Source organism: Magnolia sinica, chromosome 1 (assembly GCF_029962835.1).
Source record: "Magnolia sinica isolate HGM2019 chromosome 1, MsV1, whole genome shotgun sequence".
In the NCBI taxonomy this organism is placed as follows: Eukaryota; Viridiplantae; Streptophyta; class Magnoliopsida; order Magnoliales; family Magnoliaceae; genus Magnolia; species Magnolia sinica.
The window spans coordinates 8,114,359-8,135,715 of NC_080573.1; the positions used below are offsets into that span (position 1 = coordinate 8,114,359).

Below are 21,357 nucleotides of genomic sequence, written 5' to 3' on the forward strand. Positions count from 1 at the left end.
GTCCAATTTGTACAAGTGAGGGTCATCGTCCGTGATTCAGACCGTTTATATGATGGTACCAACCATGTGAGTATTTTGCAAAATTTTCCACAATGGATTATTACCCATCTTATCTGTGACTTTTATTTCACACCGTTGCTTTGTCTTTTTCCTAAGGGATCTGTAATTGTTTATATAAATGGCTGATCCAACGGTTGGAATCTTTCAATATTTGAGGTATTTTAGGGATTGGACATTCAATGTAGGGTTCCATCTAAATTAACGGCCATGATCAGCTGAAAGACCTACATGGGACATGTAGAGGGTGATGTACACGATAGAAGCAATGCATGTGGCCAAAGGCCATTTGACTAGTCCATTCATATCCACGGCATGGATCACTTTATGTACAAGAAATTCGACGACTTAGCAAACAAGATAATACAATGCCTTGTTGTGGAAGATAATACCCGAAAGTCATATTGACCAAACGATCTTGACCATTTATTTTAATGAGGTGCGATCCATGGCACCGATGCTACCCTCAGCTACCGTACCAGGCAGATGTAGGTCCAAGGTGAATCGATCTTACCCGTCACCTCACATTACCACAGGGAGCAAAAATCTCAAATATAGACGTACAAAATATTTAATTTTGGAGGAAATTCCAATGCTGTCGCTTCTCATTGGGTCACGTCATTCCATATGATTTCAGCTGACAAGATACGGTTTTTCTGTTCCAGCTGGACTGCTAACTACACCACACAACTTTTAACGTAAGACACCTTTATAAGTTGCATTATAATTTTTGTGTTATATATACAATGTTTATAAAAATTTTAAAATTATTATAAAGTTTAAATTTAAAATTGACTTACATTTAAAACTTAAGTGGATCACATCAATCAACTACTAATTACACAAATATTTATTTATGAATTGAAGAAGACCAAGGGCTACAATAGACCATCGGTCCGGCCCCATCCCAGCTAGTCGGCCTTTTGTTCTCAGTCCTTATCTAGCCATCAGTGGCAGCCTCTCCTGCTTTCATCCGTGCTGTCCCGCCTTCTCAGTTGGCTGCTTCAGCAGGCCTTGGCAGAGCATATATTTCTCTTTTAGGTTGATTCTGCCTTTCTTGGAGCTTGGCCTTTCTTTTTTCAGTGGTTAGTAAAGCATTTTGTGCTCCCCTGTTTTACCCAGGGGCGTTATGGTCTCCCGGCCTTTTCTTTAGCTTTCTATTGATTTGATACGGTAGCAGAGAGCTGAATTTTGTGTGGAGCTCACCTGAAAGCCCATTCTTCATGCTTGGTACTGAAGGTTGGACAATATTCAGTGAAGTAAAATATGTAAGGCGATTTGTCGTGTAAAAATCATTGGGTATTGATGTGAAAAATAAAAGTTGAAAAACGCATGATTTAAATAATAAAAAATAGAAACATCAATTTGCCTTTAATAGTAGCTAAGATATGGACATACAAAATATTTAATATAGACATACAAAATATTTTAATGGTCCATGTTGAACAAAAAAGAGAGAGAGATAGAGAGAATGTTCAAAAGGGGGTCCCCATCGACAAGTAGTACATCAGATCAACGGTTTGGATAACCACGTGATCGAAGAACCCGACATATTCCTCCCCACGTACTGCATCTTTCCCAGTTGTTGAGTCCTATCTATTTCAGCACCTTGAGTCAGCATTGAAAATATGCCTGACTCAGCTCAACTCGAACGAGTCACTCCCATTTGACTGAGTCCCAACTCAACCCAGGACAAGATGAGTCGATCCAAATCGCCGAGTCTTGAATCCATGCTATCGAGGGTCGAACTCGGTACTGGAAATCTCATTAACAGTCCATGGTATAAATAGCCTGCTCTCTGATTTGTTGCTTGCGGGCGAATCGCAATCTCCCGAAGCAGTGTTTGTGTTGGCCCTACTCACCATAGAGAACACAGGAGGTGAAGGAGATGGGAGATTGATAGGCTCATTGCTTAGCATCTGGACCACTGATGACATGGTGGGCCTATCAGTTACATGTTCTTGGACACATAATAGCCCAATGTGGATGCATTTCAACGCTTCATTTCTTGGACAGCATTCTTTTAATGTGGGGTCTATGAGCTCCCATACCATTCCTTCTGTCCAATGTCTCCATGCCTAAAACATTTCATTAATAAGAGAAATAAGAGTTTGAGAAAAAATTTATTTAAAATTTAAAAAAAATAAAATAAAATAAAAGTGGATATTTGGTTTCATCCGCAGTGAGTTGAATTCGGCCGAACCCATGATAATTCTCAAACATGAGACCTCACACTCTAATACCACTTGGATGGAGGACAATTCACCAATTGCTTTAAAAGCTTAAACTAATAGAGCATAGTGAATTTATCCCTTTATTTCATAGTACAGGCCCCACATCTCATGGATTAGGACCTCGGCCGAACCCCCTCTTGGGCCTCACTTCACATGGTTTCCGCTTCACACGAGTCACCTGCCTCACACAGAGCGCCCACCCTGAGTGTGCTCATGCATCCCACAGGCAACCCCACTCGAGCCTGGTGTGAAAATGTGCTTGCATTATTGGTCCCGGATCATGGTGGAGAGAGAGAGAGAGAGAGAGAGAGAGAGAGAGAGAGAGATTAGTTATAGTACTCACATAGCTTGGAAGGTCTTGTGCAAGATCTGATTGATAGAAAGCATAGCTCTTCAGCCCACTAACAATCTCTAGAAGTAGAACACCAAAGCTGAAAACATCAGATTTTATGGAGAATTTTCCATGCATTGCATACTCCGGGGACATATATCCACTGCATAAGACCATGAAAAAGGATCATGATAAACTCGATTCTCTATATTATATTATTTTTAATTGGTATAAAACACATTTTCAATTCGCAATCCAAGACCATCAGATATGTTTTCTACCCGACGTCCTCTAAATGGTGATTGTCTGATCACACTGATCAGACAATCCTAACATTTCAGTCAGAGCCAACATTGATAATCGATAAGAAATGCGCAATGGATCTATGTTTGATAAAGGAAATTCCTTGGAATGAAGAGTTAAAGAAGGCCACTGCGCGTTTGTGATAGACAATGTGGATCAAATGGTTAAGACAGAAATATAATAACCAATTCAAAGTAAATGGTATCAATGATTTAGTATGGTGCTAACCCAATGACATTAAAAGGCCTGTTTGGATATGCTAATTGAATTGAATGGGAATAAATACTCCATTGGAATGCAAATAATCAAATTCCAATTTCCTTTGCATCATAGAAGATAGCATTATAGAAGATCTTGGCTCCAAATTGCAACCGAGGCATTGTAAAATGCTTGTGCTAAAAGTTTGTACTGCATTTTCAGGTGATCACGACCATTGATACAATGGACCTCACTTTTAGATGCTTCATGAACCTTGAGAAAACACATTGAAGTTTTCCTAACCTTAATAAGCAGACAACAAATAAAGGGCCTGTTGGAACGCGACTCCCAAAAGGGGTTTTTTTATATAATAATCCAATTGGTTTTTCGCGGGTGGGCTTTTCAGTGCCTATTTCAACGAGTGGGCTATTAGTCGGGGTTTGCGAAGTGCATCCAAATGCACAATATGGACTAATTAAGGTTTGGCTCAAAACAGTCTTTATGGGTTTTTTTTTTTTTTTTTTTTTTTTTTTTTTGTTTTTTTACGCACACGCTCAAAACAGTCTTTATGGTTTTAACATGCCTTTGATGGTGTATCCAAATGAGCCTTTAGAAAATATGTTCATATTCAACCAAACAAAAGCTAAAACCTTTATGGCTAGGATCTTTTTTTTTATCTTTGGTGCACTTGCCATAAACCAATAGGCCGTCTTACCTGCATGTTGGATTACTGAAACATGGGCTCGTTGTTGAAAATCAAAGCCCATATGATACGGTACAAACCATGGCCAGAGCGTTGCAGAATGCTTGGCTGAAATAAAATTTTAAGTTGGACTTGAAAGAAACATAACTGGAATTTGATGGCTTGTTGCTCAATATGAATACCAAAACATAATTGAAGTTTGTCACTTCCTCTTGATTAAAGTAATTTTTTGCAATTGAATAAACTAGTGCATCCAAAAACAGATTTAATGAGTCAATGGATTCTGGTAAGAAGTTTGAAATGAAGGGTAATTCAAGATTCCAGTAACGTACTAGGTCCCAGCAATTCTACTGGTATTGCCTTGTGTTTGGCCCACTTCAAAAGCTTTGCTGTGCCAAAATCTGAAATTTTTGCATTCATCTCCCCATCTAGCAAGATATTACTCGCCTTGAGATCTCGATGAATAATCTTAAGCCGAGAATCTTCGTGAAGATAAAGCAGCCCACATGCAATCCCTCCAATGATTTTGTAGCGCCTTTCCCAATCCAAACATGCACGCTTAGTTGGATCTGAGACAGCCCAATTACGATACATAAAATTAGCACGAAAATGGTTTTATGAAGCAGTTCATCAAACTAATCCTAAATTGTAGAATGACATCTTTTATTAAGGGAGCTATGTTAATTCCTATTTCAAATATTGAAGCCAAGTAGTTGGACTCATCAATTATAGGTCATGAATACATAAAACAATGAACTCGAAGTGAATGCCTGGATAAGCTATTGTATAATTGGCCAACGCAAAAATCCTAATGGTGCTTAGCTTCCGTTTGGATCCTTGTATTGGTCAAGCAAATGGTGCATTTGAAATTGGATTGGCGTGGGAAAAAAAAAAGTTTGAAATGCATTGATTGTCCAATTCCGGATTGAGTAATAGGAGGGATCCAAATGCGCCCTTAGAGAAAAAAACTCCCCTCTGCGAAGCCATCCAATGAAAATGGACAAACTACAACTATCAGACAATCAATATCATCTGAGAAAGTCAAGATATCTTGACTGTTATCTCACATCCTACCATGAAACCCACCTTACAAACAATTCGGGAAACCAGGAAGGTGGGCCCCACATGTACAATTTTATGGTTACTGTAGCACCAAAACTTGCAGGGGTACCGAGCTATTGTGGGTCCCACATCAATTGGGATCAGATTCATTCTTTCAATCTGATTCGCCCTTCTATGTTTGGGATCAAAAGTCAGCCCCAACAAAAACCGAGGTGGATCACACCAAATGTAAAAGTCGAGAGGGGATATCCAACTTATAAATCTTTCCCACTGTTTTTTTGGGCTCGCCATGAAGGTACATGACAAAGATCAGGCCACTCAAAAAACCAAGTGGTTCTCCCAAGTGATTACATGTTCCTAATTAAGAATGATTTCAGATGGCTCCCTATATTTTTGGCCCACCTAACTTTTAAGTCAGTCTGGTTTTATTTTATTTTTTAATTTTTTAATTTTTTTTGGTTTTTGTGGTGAGCATTGGGGATGTACACGGCTCCGGTCGGTCTGGTTCTAGGGTGAAACCAGAACCGAACCGTTCTCAACAGTTCTATGATATTCGGAATTGGAATCAGACCGTTACCACCCTAGAACCGATTCATTAAAACCGGCTCAATTCCGGATCGGTTCCACAATTTTGGACTTTTTATAATCCAGCCCAATTTCATGTTTTATTTTATAATCTTGCCCATGTTCATTCGTGTTGTGATCCATTTGATGAATGGTTTAGATATTGTATAGGGTGTGCTAAAATACATTTACGGAAACAATCAAATGGTGCATTGTAAACCATAAATCATGAATCAAATATGGAAACAATCAAAAGGTTCTTGGTTCGGTTCGAAGTTTGGTTCGATGGTTCGGTTCTGCAGTTCAAATCCACAGTTCGATTCTACGGATTGGTTGGTTCTACATACCTCCAAACTGATAACCGAATAGATGTAATCGATTTTTTGATTTTTGGAACCGGAACTGGAACCAGTGCACTCTAGAACTGGACCGTTTGGTCGGTTCCGATCCGGTTCCATGGTTCTACCCGTTGGATGTGCACCCCCAATGAGCATGAGGCTTAGAAAACGATGGGTGGATGCACAGTTGATGTGGGACCCACAGAAGCCCGGTACGGTGGTGGTTCCGGTACCATATGGGCGCACCTCATTTTCTGATAGGAAAATGATACGGGAGAGGCCGGAAGAAGCTGAATAAGCGTAAATACATCTTTTGGCCGTATATATATACATGTATAAATCTGGTCCATCCACCTAATGGGAACTCTCATGGATGGCCTATATTTTGAAAATTGTACCTTTTAAAAAATCCTATTCATCACTGTTGTTCAAATTCATCTACTAAATAATTACCGTTAAAAGTTTTTGTTTTTACCATTGTTTGGAGAACCATCAATTAAATGGCTAGGATTACCTGATACATGTACATTTTTAAAGCATTCCCTATCCAGGGGTGACTAGATGGACGATCCCAAAATGTTAAATCACCCTCCACGTAACTATAGCGAGATTACAGTGTTTCCTGCTCTACCGTATGATCATGTATCAAAACGTGATGAATGTCCTGATGCGTCCAATTTGTACAAGTGAGGGTCATCCTCCGTGATTCAGACCGTTTATATGATGGTACCAACCATGTGAGTATTTTGCAAAATTTTCCACAATGGATTATTACCCATCTTATCCGTGACTTTTATTTCACACCGTTGCTTTGTCTTTTTCCTAAGGGATCTGTAATTGTTTATATAAATGGCTGATCCAACGGTTGGAATCTTTCAATATTTGAGGTATTTTAGGGATTGGACATTCAATGTAGGGTTCCATCTAAATTAACGGCCATGATCAGCTGAAAGACCTACATGGGACATGTAGAGGGTGATGTACACGATAGAAGCAATGCATGTGGCCAAAGGCCATTTGACTAGTCGATTCATCACTTTATGTACAAGAAATTCGCAGACTTAGCAAACAATACAATACAATGCCTTGTTGTGGAAGGAGATAGCCGAAAGTCATATTGACCAAACGATCTTGACCATTTATTTTAATGGGGTGCGCTCCGTGGCACCGATGCTACCATCAGCTACAGTACCAGGCAGATGTGGGTCCAAGGTGAATCGATCTGACCCGTCACCTCACATTACCATAGGGATCAAAAATCTCAAATATGGACATACAAAATATTTAATATGTGGAGGAAATTCCAGTGCTGTCGCTTCTCATTGGTTCACGTCATTCCATAAGATTTCAGCTAATAAGATATGATTTCTCTATCCCAGGTGGATTGCTAACTACACAACACAACTTCTAACGTATCAAAACTTTTCTAAGTCCCATTATAATTTTTGTGTTATATATACAATGTTTATAAAAATTTTAAAATTATTGTAAAGCATAATTTTAAAATTGACTTAAATTTAAAACTTAAGTGGATCACATCAATCAACTACTATTCACACATAAATATTTATGAATTGAAGAAGACCAAGGGCTACAATAGACCATCGGTCCGGCCCCATCCCAGCCAGTCGGCCTTTCGTTTTCAGTCCTTATCTAGCCATCAGTGGCAGCCTCTCCTGCTTCCATCCGGGCTATTCCGCCTTCTTAGTTGGCTGCTTCAGCAGGCCTTGGCAGAGCATTTTTTTCTCTTTTAGGTTGATTCTGCCTTTCTTGGAGCTTGGCCTTTCTTTTTTCAGTGGTTAGTAAAGCATTTTGTGCTCCCCTGTTTTACCCCGGGACGTTATGGTCTTCCGGCCTTTTCTTTAGCTTTCTATTGATTTGATACGGTAGCAGAGAGCTGAATTTTGTGTGGAGCTCACCTGAAAGCCCATTCTTCATGCTTGGTACTGAAGGTTGGACAATATTCAGTGAATGAAAATATGTAAGGTGATTTGTCGTGTAAAAATCATTGGGTATTGATGTGAAAAATAGAAGTTGAAAAACGCAGGATTTAAATAATAAAAATTAGAAACATCACTTTGCCTTTAATAGTAGCTAAGATATGGACACACAAAATATTTAATATAGACATACAAAATATTTTAATGGACCATGTTGAACAAAAAAGAGAGAGAGATAGAGAGAATGCTCAAATGGGGGTCCCCATCGACAATGTAGTACATCAGATCAACGGTTTGGATAACCACGTGATCGAAGAACCCGACATATTCCTCCCCACGTACTGCATCTTTCCCAGTTGTTGAGTCCTATCTATTTCAGCACCTTGAGTCAGCATTGAAAATATGCCTGACTCAGCTCAACTCGAACGAGTCACCCCCATTTGGCTGAGTCCCAACTCAACCCAGGACAAGATGAGTCGATCCAAATCACCAAGTCTTGAATCCATGCTATCGAGGGTCGAACTCGGTACTGGAAATCTCATTAACAGTCCATGGTATAAATAGCCTGCTCTCTGATTTGTTGCTTGTGGGCGAATCGCAATCTCCCGAAGCAGTGTTTGTGTTGGCCCTACTCACCATAGAGAACACAGGAGGTAAAGGAGATGGGAGATTGATAGGCTCATTGCTTAGCATCTGGACCACTGATGACATGGTGGGCCTATCAGTTACATGTTCTTGGACACATAATAGCCCAATGTGGATGCATTTCAACGCTTCATTTCTTGGACAGCATTCTCTTAATGTCGGGTCTATGAGCTCCGATACCGTTCCTTCTGTCCAGTGTCTCCAGGCCTAAAACATTTCATTAATAAGAGAAATAAGAGTTTGAGAAAAAAATTTATTAAAAATTTTTTAAAAAAAAATTAAAAAATTTATTTAAAAAAAAAAAAAAAAGTGGATATTTGGTTTCATCCAAGGTGAGTTGAATTTGGCCGAATCCATGGCAAATCTCAAACATGAGGCCTCATGCTCTAATACCACTTTGATTGAGGACAATTAACCAATTGCTTTAAAAGCTTAAACTAATAAAGCATGGTGAATTAATCCCTTTATCTCATAGTCCAGGCCCCACATCTCATGGATTAGGACCTAGCCGAACCCCCTCTTAGGCCCCACTTCACATGGTTTCCGCTTCACACGAGCCACCCGCCTCATACAAAGCGCCCACCCTGAGTGTGTCTCTGCATCCCACAGGCAACCCCACTCGAGACTGGTGTGAAAATGTGCCTGCATTAGTGGTCCCGAATCATGGTAGAGAGAGAGAGAGAGAGAGAGAGATTAGTTATAGTACTCACATAGCTTGGAAGGTCTTGTGCAAGATCTGATTGATAGAAAGCATAGCTCTTCAGCCCACTAACAATCTCTAGAAGTAGAACACCAAAGCTGAAAACATCGGATTTTATGGAGAATTTTCCATGCATTGCATACTCCGGGGACATATATCCACTGCATAAGATCATGAAAAAGGATCATGATAAACTCGATTCTCAATATTATATTATTTTTAATTGGTATAAAACACATTTTCAATTCGCAATCCGAGACCATCAGATATGTTTTCTACCCGAGGTCCTCTAAATGGTGATTGTCTGATCACACTGATCAGACAATCCTAACATTTCAGTCAGAGCCAACATTGATGATCGGTAAGAAATGCGCAATGGATCTATGTTTGATAAAGGAAATTCCTTGGAATGAAGAGTTAAAGAAGGCCATTGCGCGTTTGTGATAGACAATGTGGATCAAATGGTTAAGACAGAAATATAATAACCAATTCAAAGTAAATGATATCTTTGATTTAGTATGGTGCTAACCCAATGACATTAAAAGGCCTGTTTGGATATGCTAATTGAATTGAATGGGAATAAATACTCCATTGGAATGCAAATAATCAAATTCCAATTTCCTTTGCATCATAGAAGATAGCATTATAGAAGATCTTGGCTCCAAATTGCAACCGAGGCATTGTAAAATGCTTGTGCTAAAAGTTTGTACTGCATTTTCAGGTTATCACGACCATTGATACAATGGGCCTCACTTTTAGATGCTTCATGAACCCTAAGAAAACACATTGAAGTTTTCCTAACCTTAATAGGCGGACGACAAATAAAGGGCCTGTTTGAACGCGACTCCCAAAAGGGGTTTTTTATATAATAATCGGATTGGTTTTTGGCGAGTGGGCTATTAGTCGGGGTCTGCGAAGTGCATCCAAATGCACAATATGGACTAATTGAGGTTTGGCTCAAAACAGTCTTTATGGGTTTTTTTTAATTTTATTTTAATTGTTACGCACACGCTTAAAACAGTCTTTATGGTTCAAACATGCCTTTGATGGTGTATCCAAATGAGCCTTTAGAAAATATGTTCATATTCAACCAAACAAAAGCTAAAACTTTTATGGCTAGGATCTATTTTTTTTCTTTGGTGCACTTGCCATAAACCAATAGGCCGTCTTACCTGCATGTTGGATTACTGAAACATGGGCTCGTCGTTGAAAATCAAAGCCCATATGATACAGTACAAACCATGGCCAGAGCATTGCAGAATGCTTGGCTGAAATAAAATTTTAAGTTGGACTTGAAAGAAACATAACTGGAATTTGATGGCTAGTTGCTCAATATGAATACCAAAACATTATTGAAGTTTGTCACTTCCTCTTGATTGAAGTAATTTTTTGCAATTGAATAAACTAGTGCATCCAAACACAGATTTAATGAGTCAATGGATTCTGGTAAGAAGTTTGAAATGTAGGGTAATTCAAGATTCCAGAACTTACTAGGTCCCAGTAATTCTACTGGTATTGCCTTGTGTTTGGCCCACTTCAAAAAGCTTTGCTGTGCCAAAATCTGAAATTTTTGCATTCATCTCCCCGTCTAGCAAGATATTACTCGCCTTGAGATCTCGATGAATAATCTTAAGCCGAGAATCTTCGTGAAGATAAAGCAGCCCACGTGCAATCCCTCCGATGATTTTGTAGCGCCTTTCCCAATCCAAACATGCACGCTTAGTTGGATCTGAGACAGCCCAATTACGAAAGATAAAATTAGCACAAAAATGGTTTTATGAAGCAGTTCATCAAACTAATCCTAAATTGTAGAATGACATCTTTTATAAAGGAAGCTATGTTAATTCCTATTTCAAATATTGGAGCGAAGTAGTTGGACTCATCAATTATAGTTCATGAATACATAAAACAATGAACTCGAAGTGAATGCCTGGATAAGCTATTGTATAATTGGCCAACACAAAAATCCTAATGGCGCTTAGCTTCCGTTTGGATCCTTGTATTGGTCAAGCAAATGGTGCATTTGAAATTGGATTGGCACGAAAAAAAAAAAATGTTTGAAATGCATTGATTGTCCAATTCCGGATTGAGTGATAGGAGGGATCCAAACGCGCCCTTAGAGAAAAATCTCCCCTCTACGAAGCCATCCAATGAAAATGGACAAACTACAACTATCAGACGATCAATATCATCTGAGAAAGCAATCTTGACTGTTATCTCGCATCCTACCATGAAACCCACCTTACAAACAATTCGGGAAACCGGGAAGGTGGGCCCCACATGTACAATTTGTTGGGCCAAACAAAAGTTCCAACAAGAACTATAGATATAGAATCATAGATGAAATCAATGAAAACACAATAGAACTTACCATGCAGAAACTTCTCAAGGCTTTTGTTGGGAACGTATTCGAAAATGAGAATCTGTTCATCTCCATCCAAGCAACAGCCCAAGAGCCTAACAAGATTCCTGTGTTGAAGCTTAGCTACTAATACTACTTCATTCTTGAACTCTTCTAATCCATCTTTAGTATTCCTAAACAGCCTTTTCACTGCTATTTCTTGGTCGTCCAGCCTACCCTGAAATTTAAAGAAGAGATTATAGGACCTTTAATCTTGTCTAAAATGACTGAAAACCTGACCCCTCTGAAATTTGGATGTTCATTTTGCGCGCACATCTCCTGCTGTTTAACAATGGTGGGAGGGAGTCATAATGGGCATTTCGGATTGGAGTTTTGAAAATTCGTGTTTTGAAATGCTTGCTGGATTCCCACCATCTCTGAACAGTGTGAGATTTGTGTGCATCGAACTCTCAGCATACACCATGCACATTGAATGTGCTCAGTCCATACACACACAATTGTTAGCGTGTGGACAATTTCTTACCAGAAATTGTATGATGATCAGACGCACATATCATGATAGGTGAATGGCCATTTAGACTTCTTGTGCAGGGTGATCTGGATCATTTGTCCGGTGTTTACCGTGACCCAAAATAAGAACAATCAGGCCATCCAATCGATGGCTTGAAAATGGACTGGTAAAAGGAAAACTGAGCAACATCCAGCATTCTACATCGACAAGTTAGATGGTTAGAATCATCCCACCCCGGTTTAATTTTTTGAGCCATATCTAATCCAAACTAGGCACTGTCATTTGAATGGTTCACCAATCCATGTGGAAGGTTTTGATGGTCTGTACATGCTAGATGATATGTGTAGCCAAACATCATCTAATTACAGATTAGTATTACCTTGTAAACGGCACCAAATCCACCTTGTCCAAGTTTATTTGCATCTGAGAAATTATTAGTGGCAGCTCTGATTGTAACCAAATCAAATTGCAATGAATCCATTTCTCCAATATCAGGCCCATCTGTGTAAAGTAGCAAACCAACAGAAATTCTGAATGAGGATCCATAATAGCATTTCTAACAAGAGCAATGCACTTAATAATAAAAATCAAAATAAAAGTAAAAATAAAAATAATCAATTGTTGATTTCTCCTCCTACTGAACTTTTAGAACAAAAAACCACCTTCAAAGCTTTTTTGAACTTCAATAAGTAAAAAGAAATAAATAAAATAAAAAATAAAAAATAATTTTGCATGATGTGGAACTACCTGAAACTGTAGTCCAGGGCTATCAATGGGTTGGGGTCAGGTCCTATAGTACCCATATCCAGCCTAACTGGGTTAGGGTCTTTTCAAGTCCAATTCTAGATCTTGGAGATGTAGAAGAGCGTCACACAAGAAAAGCTATGAAGTGTAAAACAGAGCTTCTCTTTAACTCTGTGTACTAACTAGCCACTCCTTATTTCCTAATGTTACTAACATTACAACTCTATAATTGACGACTTTTCTAATTTGATCCAACCAAAGCTTGCATAATAACAAGGTATCTTAATCAATTTAAGACGACTTGGCAATGATTCTTAACCATAGACCCGTACCTGGACTCGATTTGTCTCTCGTTGAGTCTTCGAATGTAGCTTTCTAATTGGGGTTTGGGACACTTGAGAGCATTTACATGGTTGGGCCCATCCAATGAATAGATTAGGGCGTGTTTGGGCGGTGGGATTAGAAGGGATTAGGTGGGATGGGATTCAAAAAACGTGGTAGGAATTGTCTCCTGTTGCCCTGGGATAAGATTAATGTCATGCTTTGTTGATAATATGGTGGTACATTGAATGGATATACCTACCATCATTTGAAATTATTGAGAATAACACACATGTGTTATATCTAAACTTTTCATTTGTTTTGTAACCTCATTTTATGGCATGGGCCTAAAAATGAGGTAGATCCAAAACTTATGTGGCCCCAAAGAAGTTTTCAACGGTACATATTCAATCCCCGTTGCTTTCTATGGTGGGGTCCACTTGAGCTTTAGATTTACTTGATTTTTTGGCCCATGCTTTAAAATAATCTCAAAAAATGAGTGGACGGTGTGGATATAGCCCACACATCATGGTGGGACCTACACAGCTTGCTAACATTGAGTGAAATTGGCACGGTACCCAATGCAATTCCATCTCATCTAATTCCAAGCTTTTCCATTCTTCCCAAACATGGAGTGGAATTGGCACGGGACCAGATGAATCCCATCCCACCTAATCCCTTCTAATCCCACTGCCCAAACACGCCCTTAGATTGCATACATATGTGCTTCCTGGACACATACATGGTATGTAAACACACTCACTAACATGTATTAGGGTTAGGAAAACTCATTTCTTCCAGTAGAATAACTAATGCATATTTAATATATACTATTACTATTAAAACTACCTGAACCACATGCAAAAACCCGGCTAGACATGCTGGACCTGACTTTAACCAGGTCCATCATATGGATCTGACCTGAACCCAATTAGACCCGATTTTTAACCAGGGTGGGAATCAAACCTGACCCGATTTCTTAATAGGCCCGATAAGTGGGACTTGGACCAGTTAAAATCCAGTTGGGTTCATTGGGTAAGTGTGGGTGCAGGTACCCAACTCTATTGGTGCATCTCTCATCCATGCATGTGGGTTGTAGATGGGCAGCCTAGTCTGAGGCATCTACAAGCCCGACCCATGAGCTAAGGACTCAAAGTCCAAGCTTGTGAAGCCACATGAGCCAAGAATCCGGCTTGCCCCATGCTGAGCCTGTTATCAAGTGGCCGGCCCAACCATTCTATGGGCTTTGAACAAACTCAAGATCTAAGCCCATGCTCCCAATATGTAAGCTTCTTGACTTAGCCCAAACCAGTCCTGCTTGGGCCACGCCCAGAGAAGCTAGCCCAGTCAAATAGCCGCCTTACAAGATACATTAGGGCTGATATCTGCTATTGATGTAGAGCTGGCCGTGGATGCATTCTTATGAAAGCTAGATAGACCAGAAGAAGCCCATGCGAAAATGAAAGTATTCTGTTAGAATTGGATTCAGTCCTAGTGGGGCATGAATAGGTTATGATGTAGTTGGGCCCATGTTCAGTTCAAAAAAATTCATTCCAAAAAGGAAAAATCATTGTTTAAAGTGTTGACCGTAAAACAGCCATACTTTTTATTCAAGCATTATCATGAAACACATGATTTATTGGTCTTTATATAATGATGCTTTTAGGGTCAACCAACCTACTATGCTGGCCGAATTCATCTATTTCACTAGAAAACGCACGCCTCCTGTTCAAATTTAAGATTTTAGAAAAAAAAATAAAAAAATTATTACTTTTGGTAATTTTCGTTTTTGTGGTATCTCCTTATTCTTACAATTTTAGAATTTTCATCTTTTCTAGAAGTTGCTTGTAATAATGCCAAAAATGCTCCAATAAGATTTAGGTTTTTATTTTTAGTAAATGTAGTCTTTTATGAAACTTTTTTTATTATTTTGGGTAATTTCAAATTAGGATTTTGAATCTTTCGTATAAATGATATAATCAAACAAATCTTAAATCATATTAAATGAAATATTCGAGTTTTCTTTCTTAATATTTTTTTGGGATTAATATGTATATATATATATATATATATATATATCTTATAAATTTAATATTCTGACTATCAGAGAAACATGGTGATCTTTCTCATTATTGTTTCATGCTCTTCCATGCAACAGATGTCAGAAAAAGGTCAGCCATTGGTCTAATAGATGGTTTTATGACTTAGGTGGGGCCAACGTAGACAAAAAGCAGAAAATTAAAAAATTAAGAACTACTTCACATTCTACAAGCAAACCTAAGATTGTTGGGATCGTCCAAATCAGTGCAATCTTTTGAAATAGCCACAAGATGGGGCCCACTTAAAATGTGGCTCAGGGGGACGGAGGGTAGTCCCATGTAATATGGATGGCCACTATGATAAAAATTTCCGAGTCTTGTGGACTACAAAACAAACTGGTCCCCGGATTAAAATGTCAAAATGGAAGTTTTTAACGTACCTATCATTTTTGTCTTTGCCTTCCTCCTCTGCAAAAATATATAGACAGTAGAGAATACGAGCGCCATTCCAACAACTACTGGCACAACGATCAGAATGATAGTTCGATATGAAATTCCACTGCTCCCTGCATAAATTAGAAATATTTCCAAACTGGATTACCAAGATGGGCCAGATCCATCGATGAATCGAATAAGGAAATGTAATTGTCTATAAGTATGTTAGCTAAGTATAATCATGTTCATTTATCGCATTTGATGCATCAGGTCTTGATGCAAATCAATATATTATGGAAGGCCAAAGCCCCTCACAACTCTTGAAATGTGAAGTCCCAGATAATCATGATTAATGCATTCAATGGTTAATTTAGGTCTAGGGCCCACTTGGGTATTCACATTTTCAACTTCGGATGGACATGGTCCACCCAAACTGATATTGATTAGTGGTGGAAAAACTCTCAAAACAAAATACAACTTAGTTCAGAAATAGAAATTAAATAGATTCACCCAAACATCATGGTTGAATTAATTTGGAGGTACATCCAAACGGGTTATACAATTGAGAGTTACTTGATACTCTGGCAGATTGTGATGATTGATACGATGGCTTTAAGAAAATGTGCCTGTGGAACATGTTAACTCCAATTAAACCCTCCATATTGTTAGACCTACCATGGACAGGTCCTCGTCACAAAATCAGAAGGTTCCTAAATTCTAACTACTGACATATGTTTGCTGATGTGGGAATGTTAACTACTTTCCATTACAGCCGTCCATTTAGTGTCCAACAATCATTTAGTTAGAGCACTATATAAGTTTCATTCTATGATCCATCAAAATGTGATCCCATGTTTTGTGGGGGTTTATTTCGAATTTTAAACCATCTTAGTTCCTATTTCGTCATTTTCTTTTCTAAAGACGGTAATGTAAAAGAAAGAAAACTGTAATGAATGATTTCCTAAGATTTTTCATAAGCATATATTTTCTTCACAAGTTTTTTTTTTTTTTTTTAATGAGTCTTATTTAGATAATAAAAGAACATTGAAATAAAAATTAATATGACATAACTTCAAATTTTATAGGTAAGAATTTTACCATGGATAATTATTACTTTTTAAAATTTTACATTTCATTTACTATTCAAATATAACAAAACGTACAATCATGGAAAGCGGCATTTATTTTATTCAAATATAACAAAACGTCTCATCATAGAAAGCCACATTTATAATTTTATTATTTTTCTACCATCCAAAGCAGGCCTATGTTGACCTTTTCCATACGCGACGGTGAAATGGTTGGGACAATGCCGCCATGATAATGTTTATATATATATATATATCTGGACAAGGCCGTCATGATCATGTTTATATATATATATATTATAAAACTTGGTGGTGCATTAATTGGGATGACGACCGGTTTTTCTTTTTTTAAATATATATAATTCTACAGTGCATTTGGGAATTTCTAGATTCTCATTAGGTGTAGCGGTCACTAGCTTAAATTTCCATGAAGACATTTCTAACACTTCAAAAAAGAGCAGTTTTACGCATTGTCAAATGCTGCTTTAGCTCTTCCACATCACCAATGGGCGGGCCCACCCTACTGTATCTGTTTATCCATGCAGCCCATTCCTGTTCTTGTTTCATTTTATAGTATGAGCACTTGCATTTAATGCAACTAGCATTCAATGCAACTCAAGTTCACTAGCTCTGGTTCTCTCACTATTTATTATCATATTATAGATTTTTTAATTCACAATAAACCTTGTTCAAAAAATATTATGTCGTCATGGGTGTACCTCCTTTAGCGTATACAATAGTCGCATCACTATTAGAGATTCATCATGATCTTGTGGTATCAAATCTTCTTCGTTTACTTCTGGGTTCTTCTTCATCAATCTTCGAGTCTTCTTCTGTACTTTTAATGTTTTCATCATTAATAGTGAGGTTAGCCACTTACCACTAAGGACATATGTTTGATAGGTAACCCGGCTAGCCACATTAGTAACAATGGTCTGGCCTTGACTGACCATAAGGGTATAGAATCTTGCTTGGACCAGCAGTAGTGGTTGTTGCTCTTTGGAATCTCACTTGTCCACTCTTCGACTCTCAATTCGCAGGTGTAGGGGGTTAAGGACACTCCTATAAGTTCTTTTTCATTGGCCTGTGGTGTTCCCTGCAAAGGACTAGCATGGCTACCTTATTAACAAGCCGTGTGTCAGATCGCTCAAGTTGCACTTTTACTTAGGTGACCAGCTTGATCACTTCGTTCATCGTCTAAATGAGCTACATCTAAACCCGATCATTGATCACAACACGCAAACCACCGTTGAACCCGGGCGACTTTCTACTATTCAATCTCAACTAAAACATTTTGTGCTGCTAAACAGTAAAATTTCTCTATGTGATTTCTCACCAATCGGCTACCCTGCCAATAATTTTAGTATTGTTGGAACAATACATGATCGTAATTGTAGTGGAGGATTCCCACTCGCATGAATTATTTCATCCGTTGCCATGTGCGGATTGGTGCATGAATATGTCTCATCCACGCGAGTTGAAGTTGTTCTCAGCAAGCCAAAGCTCCACCCTTAAACTTATAAGCTACTAGTTTAACTTTCTTTTCTTTACATATGTCCACGTAGTCGAAGAACCGCTCGACTTCAAGCAGTCAATCAAGAAAGCCAGCAATGTGGAGTTGGACATTGAAGTTAAGAAAATTAACTTTCATCATGAATTCTCGATTCATTCGATCGCCACCCCGTATGGGGTATTGAAGGATCATGTCATCAATATCCTCGCCACTGAATCTCACATCCGTAGGTGTGATTATACGAATCACTGTCGGCATCACCCCCACGATTGCAAATTCCAACACCTACCGAAGGTGGTTCATCACCACAAAGATGGATTTTCCCTAAGGCCTCTGTCAAGCGTTTGAGAGCAATATACAACCCTTGCATAAATTGTTGATACTCTCACCACGCCACCTCGAAAGCCATTGTTGTTATAAGATAATTTCCTGGAATACCGTCCATAGGATTGTTGAACTATCCGTGGTTAGAAGTCATCGATCCGAGGGAAAACCTCGCTTTGATGCCAACTGATGGAAGGAAGGGCGTAATGAGGACAATCACCGTCTTCCTCGAACGATAAATACCTTTAATTCAGAAGGCTCTCTTGAATTTACGAGAGAAGTTTCCCAAATTCATGGGAAAAATAAGGGATATTTGAGAATTTTTATTAAAAGCTATCAAAATAAACGAGTTTATATGGATAAATAATATTAAACAAATTCTAAGATGCAATTTTTAAAAATCTAAATAAATGAAAAAAAACAAAAATTGAAAAATGTGCAAAATTTCATATTTCATCAATTAGATCATCAATTGATCGAAATGGCACAAAAGCGTCCAAAGACTAGAATCCATAAAATTGTATTTGTTCTAATCGGGGCAATCGATGAAATTGAGCAAAAAATTGTCTTACAGACTTTCACTTAAATCTGAATTTTCATCAATCGATTAACCCAATAGGTCGTGCGATTGACTTGATCAGTATCAAACTATGCTGAAAATTATTTATTGATTTCCATTTGTACTTTTTCTATCCACATCCTCCGTTAAAACCATTCAATTATTGACGGATGGATGGTGGGATAGAAAATGATGAACTCTTGAAACTTTATGGGGGAAATCAAATGGTTAATATCATTAAGTGATTCTAAATATATGCTTCACCGACAATTGGGGCCCCTGGGTAACGTGGACAACCACAATTATTCTGATTTGTCTAGTCGTTAATATCAAAAACAATTCACGCGTGTTTGGACAACATCGACCGTTTCATTTTATAGGCCCCTAACTAGGATGGTGGATGGTTCAAATTTTGCATTGATCAGACGATTTATGTTAAAGTGAACCATTTTTGCCCATCTGAATGTGGACCGTGGCTCATTTTCCTTTGCATGCTCTCTCATGCGCAATCCACAATCAGACGAATAGGATCATCCAACCAATCCAATTTTCAAGCTATGGACTGCATACACCGGAGCCCACCAGATGTATGGTCCAGATAGCGTGGGCCCGGGCCATATGTACATTTTGCTGGTATTTCTAGAACCATATGAAAGGGGGATGCTACCTGAGAAAAAAAAAAAAAACTGTAGAAATAGACAGTTAAGAAACCATAACCAATAGTCCTCATTCAAACTACAGGTATGGCCCACCTGATGAGTGAATAATTGTGATTTCACAGCTAGAGCCTATTAACCGTTGGGCCCACCTGATGGTTTTCAAAGCAGCATCCCTCCCATGGAAAACATAGAAACCTTTAACAGAGAATCAACAAACAAAACCATTTTAGCAACTACACTAACCTGCTGCTGTCGCCGACGCAGGAGCGGCCGCAGTTGCTGTAGTAGACGGAAGAGGAGGAGCCGGTCCGGCATTATCCAATTCATCAAAGAAAGGATAAATCTCGAACCGCAAATTACAACTCAACCTGAGAACCTTCCCTCCTTGCTTTCCATCACAACATGTTGGAATATCAGCGATCGCACTACGTAGACACAGATTACAATCACTCCTCGACAAGTCCTCCGTGCACTGTACAAGCCCATACACCCTTTGAACGCTTGTCAAATTACCATCTCCGGTCGCAAACATGCGCGTCGAATTCCCTGAAGCTGCCGCCTCCGATATATTACTCATCACCCCTATCAAAACCTGATTAAAATGATCTGGGTCCGATACATTTTGCGCATTCCCTTCATATCTCACTGTAGAATTATCAAGTGCGGAGAAGAACCTTACGTTTGAGTAGCGTAACATACAATAAATGTACCATATGGTTCCATTTTTTGAGCTTGGGCACGCTTGTATGACGCCTTGGCTCGCAATTGTAGCGCAGCTCTGGCATCGATCGGGTGTAGCATCGCCTCGGCAAAGGACTAGGCCATAGACACGATCTGGGTCGTCACCGGACGTGTCGTTGAAGAAGCCGGACCGAGAAGCGTTGGAAGATAGAGAAGAAAGGAGGAGATTGAGATTAGTCTCGAATGCGCTATTAGTGGTGTAATTAGATGTGGTTGAACAGGAAAATTCTGGCAGTTGTGCACTGACAGGTGTATACAGAAGAGCAGAAAGAGAAGAAAGGGAGAAAAATATAAGGGTGTGAGGGAAAAGGAAGAACATGATCTCATGAGAGAAAGATGATGGACGAGGAAGATACTTCTCTAAGCTATCTGCATAAGCTGCAACCTTTTGAAATGTGTGGATGGTGTGTATTTCTCGCCTGCCCACCTGAGTGGCTATTTAGATCATAGTCAGCTAGGGCAAGTACCCATCGTATACTTGGCTCGATATAGGTCGTCCAACTCATGGAAAAAAACAAGATGAACTAACGATCGTAATCGTTCAATTCTTGAGGACCAAATAGTGGGGGAAATCTGATGGTTATGGTTATCTAATCAGCGTAAGGTGTGTGCTACAACCACTGCTCGGTCTACTGTTTGGACGGTCCAGTTTCCATTATTGGGTGACACGTGTCTGATGGGATGTTGCACCTATGTCTAGTACAGTAGTACTGGCCTGCGGAGCAGTTTTTCTTCTTACGTTTCACATGGGAAAGTCGGCAACTACAATTGACCATTGGAATCTATCTTGTAGACCAGTTGACCTATAACAGTTGTAGAGGAGAATTTCGTGGAACTATCTAGCTACGTGTGGGGCCCACCGTAGCTTATGTATGGGGATCCCAACCATCCATCGGAGTCGACCACCGTGAAAATGTGGCGCCACAGACATCATGCCCATTCAATCTTGAGCTGGACCATAAAGTGAATTTGGAGTATTTTTTGAG

At 39.0% G+C, this 21,357-nt stretch overlaps 1 protein-coding gene across 5 annotated transcripts; it reads right to left on the bottom strand.

Annotated features, from left to right (window-relative positions):
• Positions 1-1,547: 1,547 nt before the first annotated feature.
• Positions 1,548-20,896, bottom strand: LOC131238577 (cysteine-rich receptor-like protein kinase 44). 5 transcript variants are annotated; one of them, XR_009167966.1, is made up of 7 exons: positions 19,874-20,889; positions 15,493-15,618; positions 12,328-12,449; positions 11,447-11,654; positions 4,159-4,395; positions 2,635-2,785; positions 1,548-2,135 (listed from the first exon to the last, which is right to left on the bottom strand). XR_009167966.1 is itself a non-coding variant. In XM_058236247.1 (7 exons), the coding sequence occupies exons 1-7, from the start codon at positions 20,688-20,690 to the stop codon at positions 8,238-8,240; spliced, it is 2,007 nt and encodes a 668-aa protein (XP_058092230.1). In that variant the 5' UTR covers positions 20,691-20,880; the 3' UTR covers positions 7,967-8,237. The 5 variants fall into 5 exon arrangements, 3 of the variants coding, with proteins under 3 accessions (XP_058092235.1, XP_058092230.1, XP_058092234.1); XR_009167973.1 differs by lacking the exon at positions 1,548-2,135 and adding an exon at positions 2,296-2,533; XM_058236247.1 differs by lacking the exons at positions 1,548-2,135; positions 2,635-2,785; positions 4,159-4,395 and adding exons at positions 7,967-8,582; positions 9,086-9,236; positions 10,567-10,804 and having other exon boundaries at positions 19,874-20,880.
• Between the last annotated feature and the right edge of the window lie 461 nt (positions 20,897-21,357).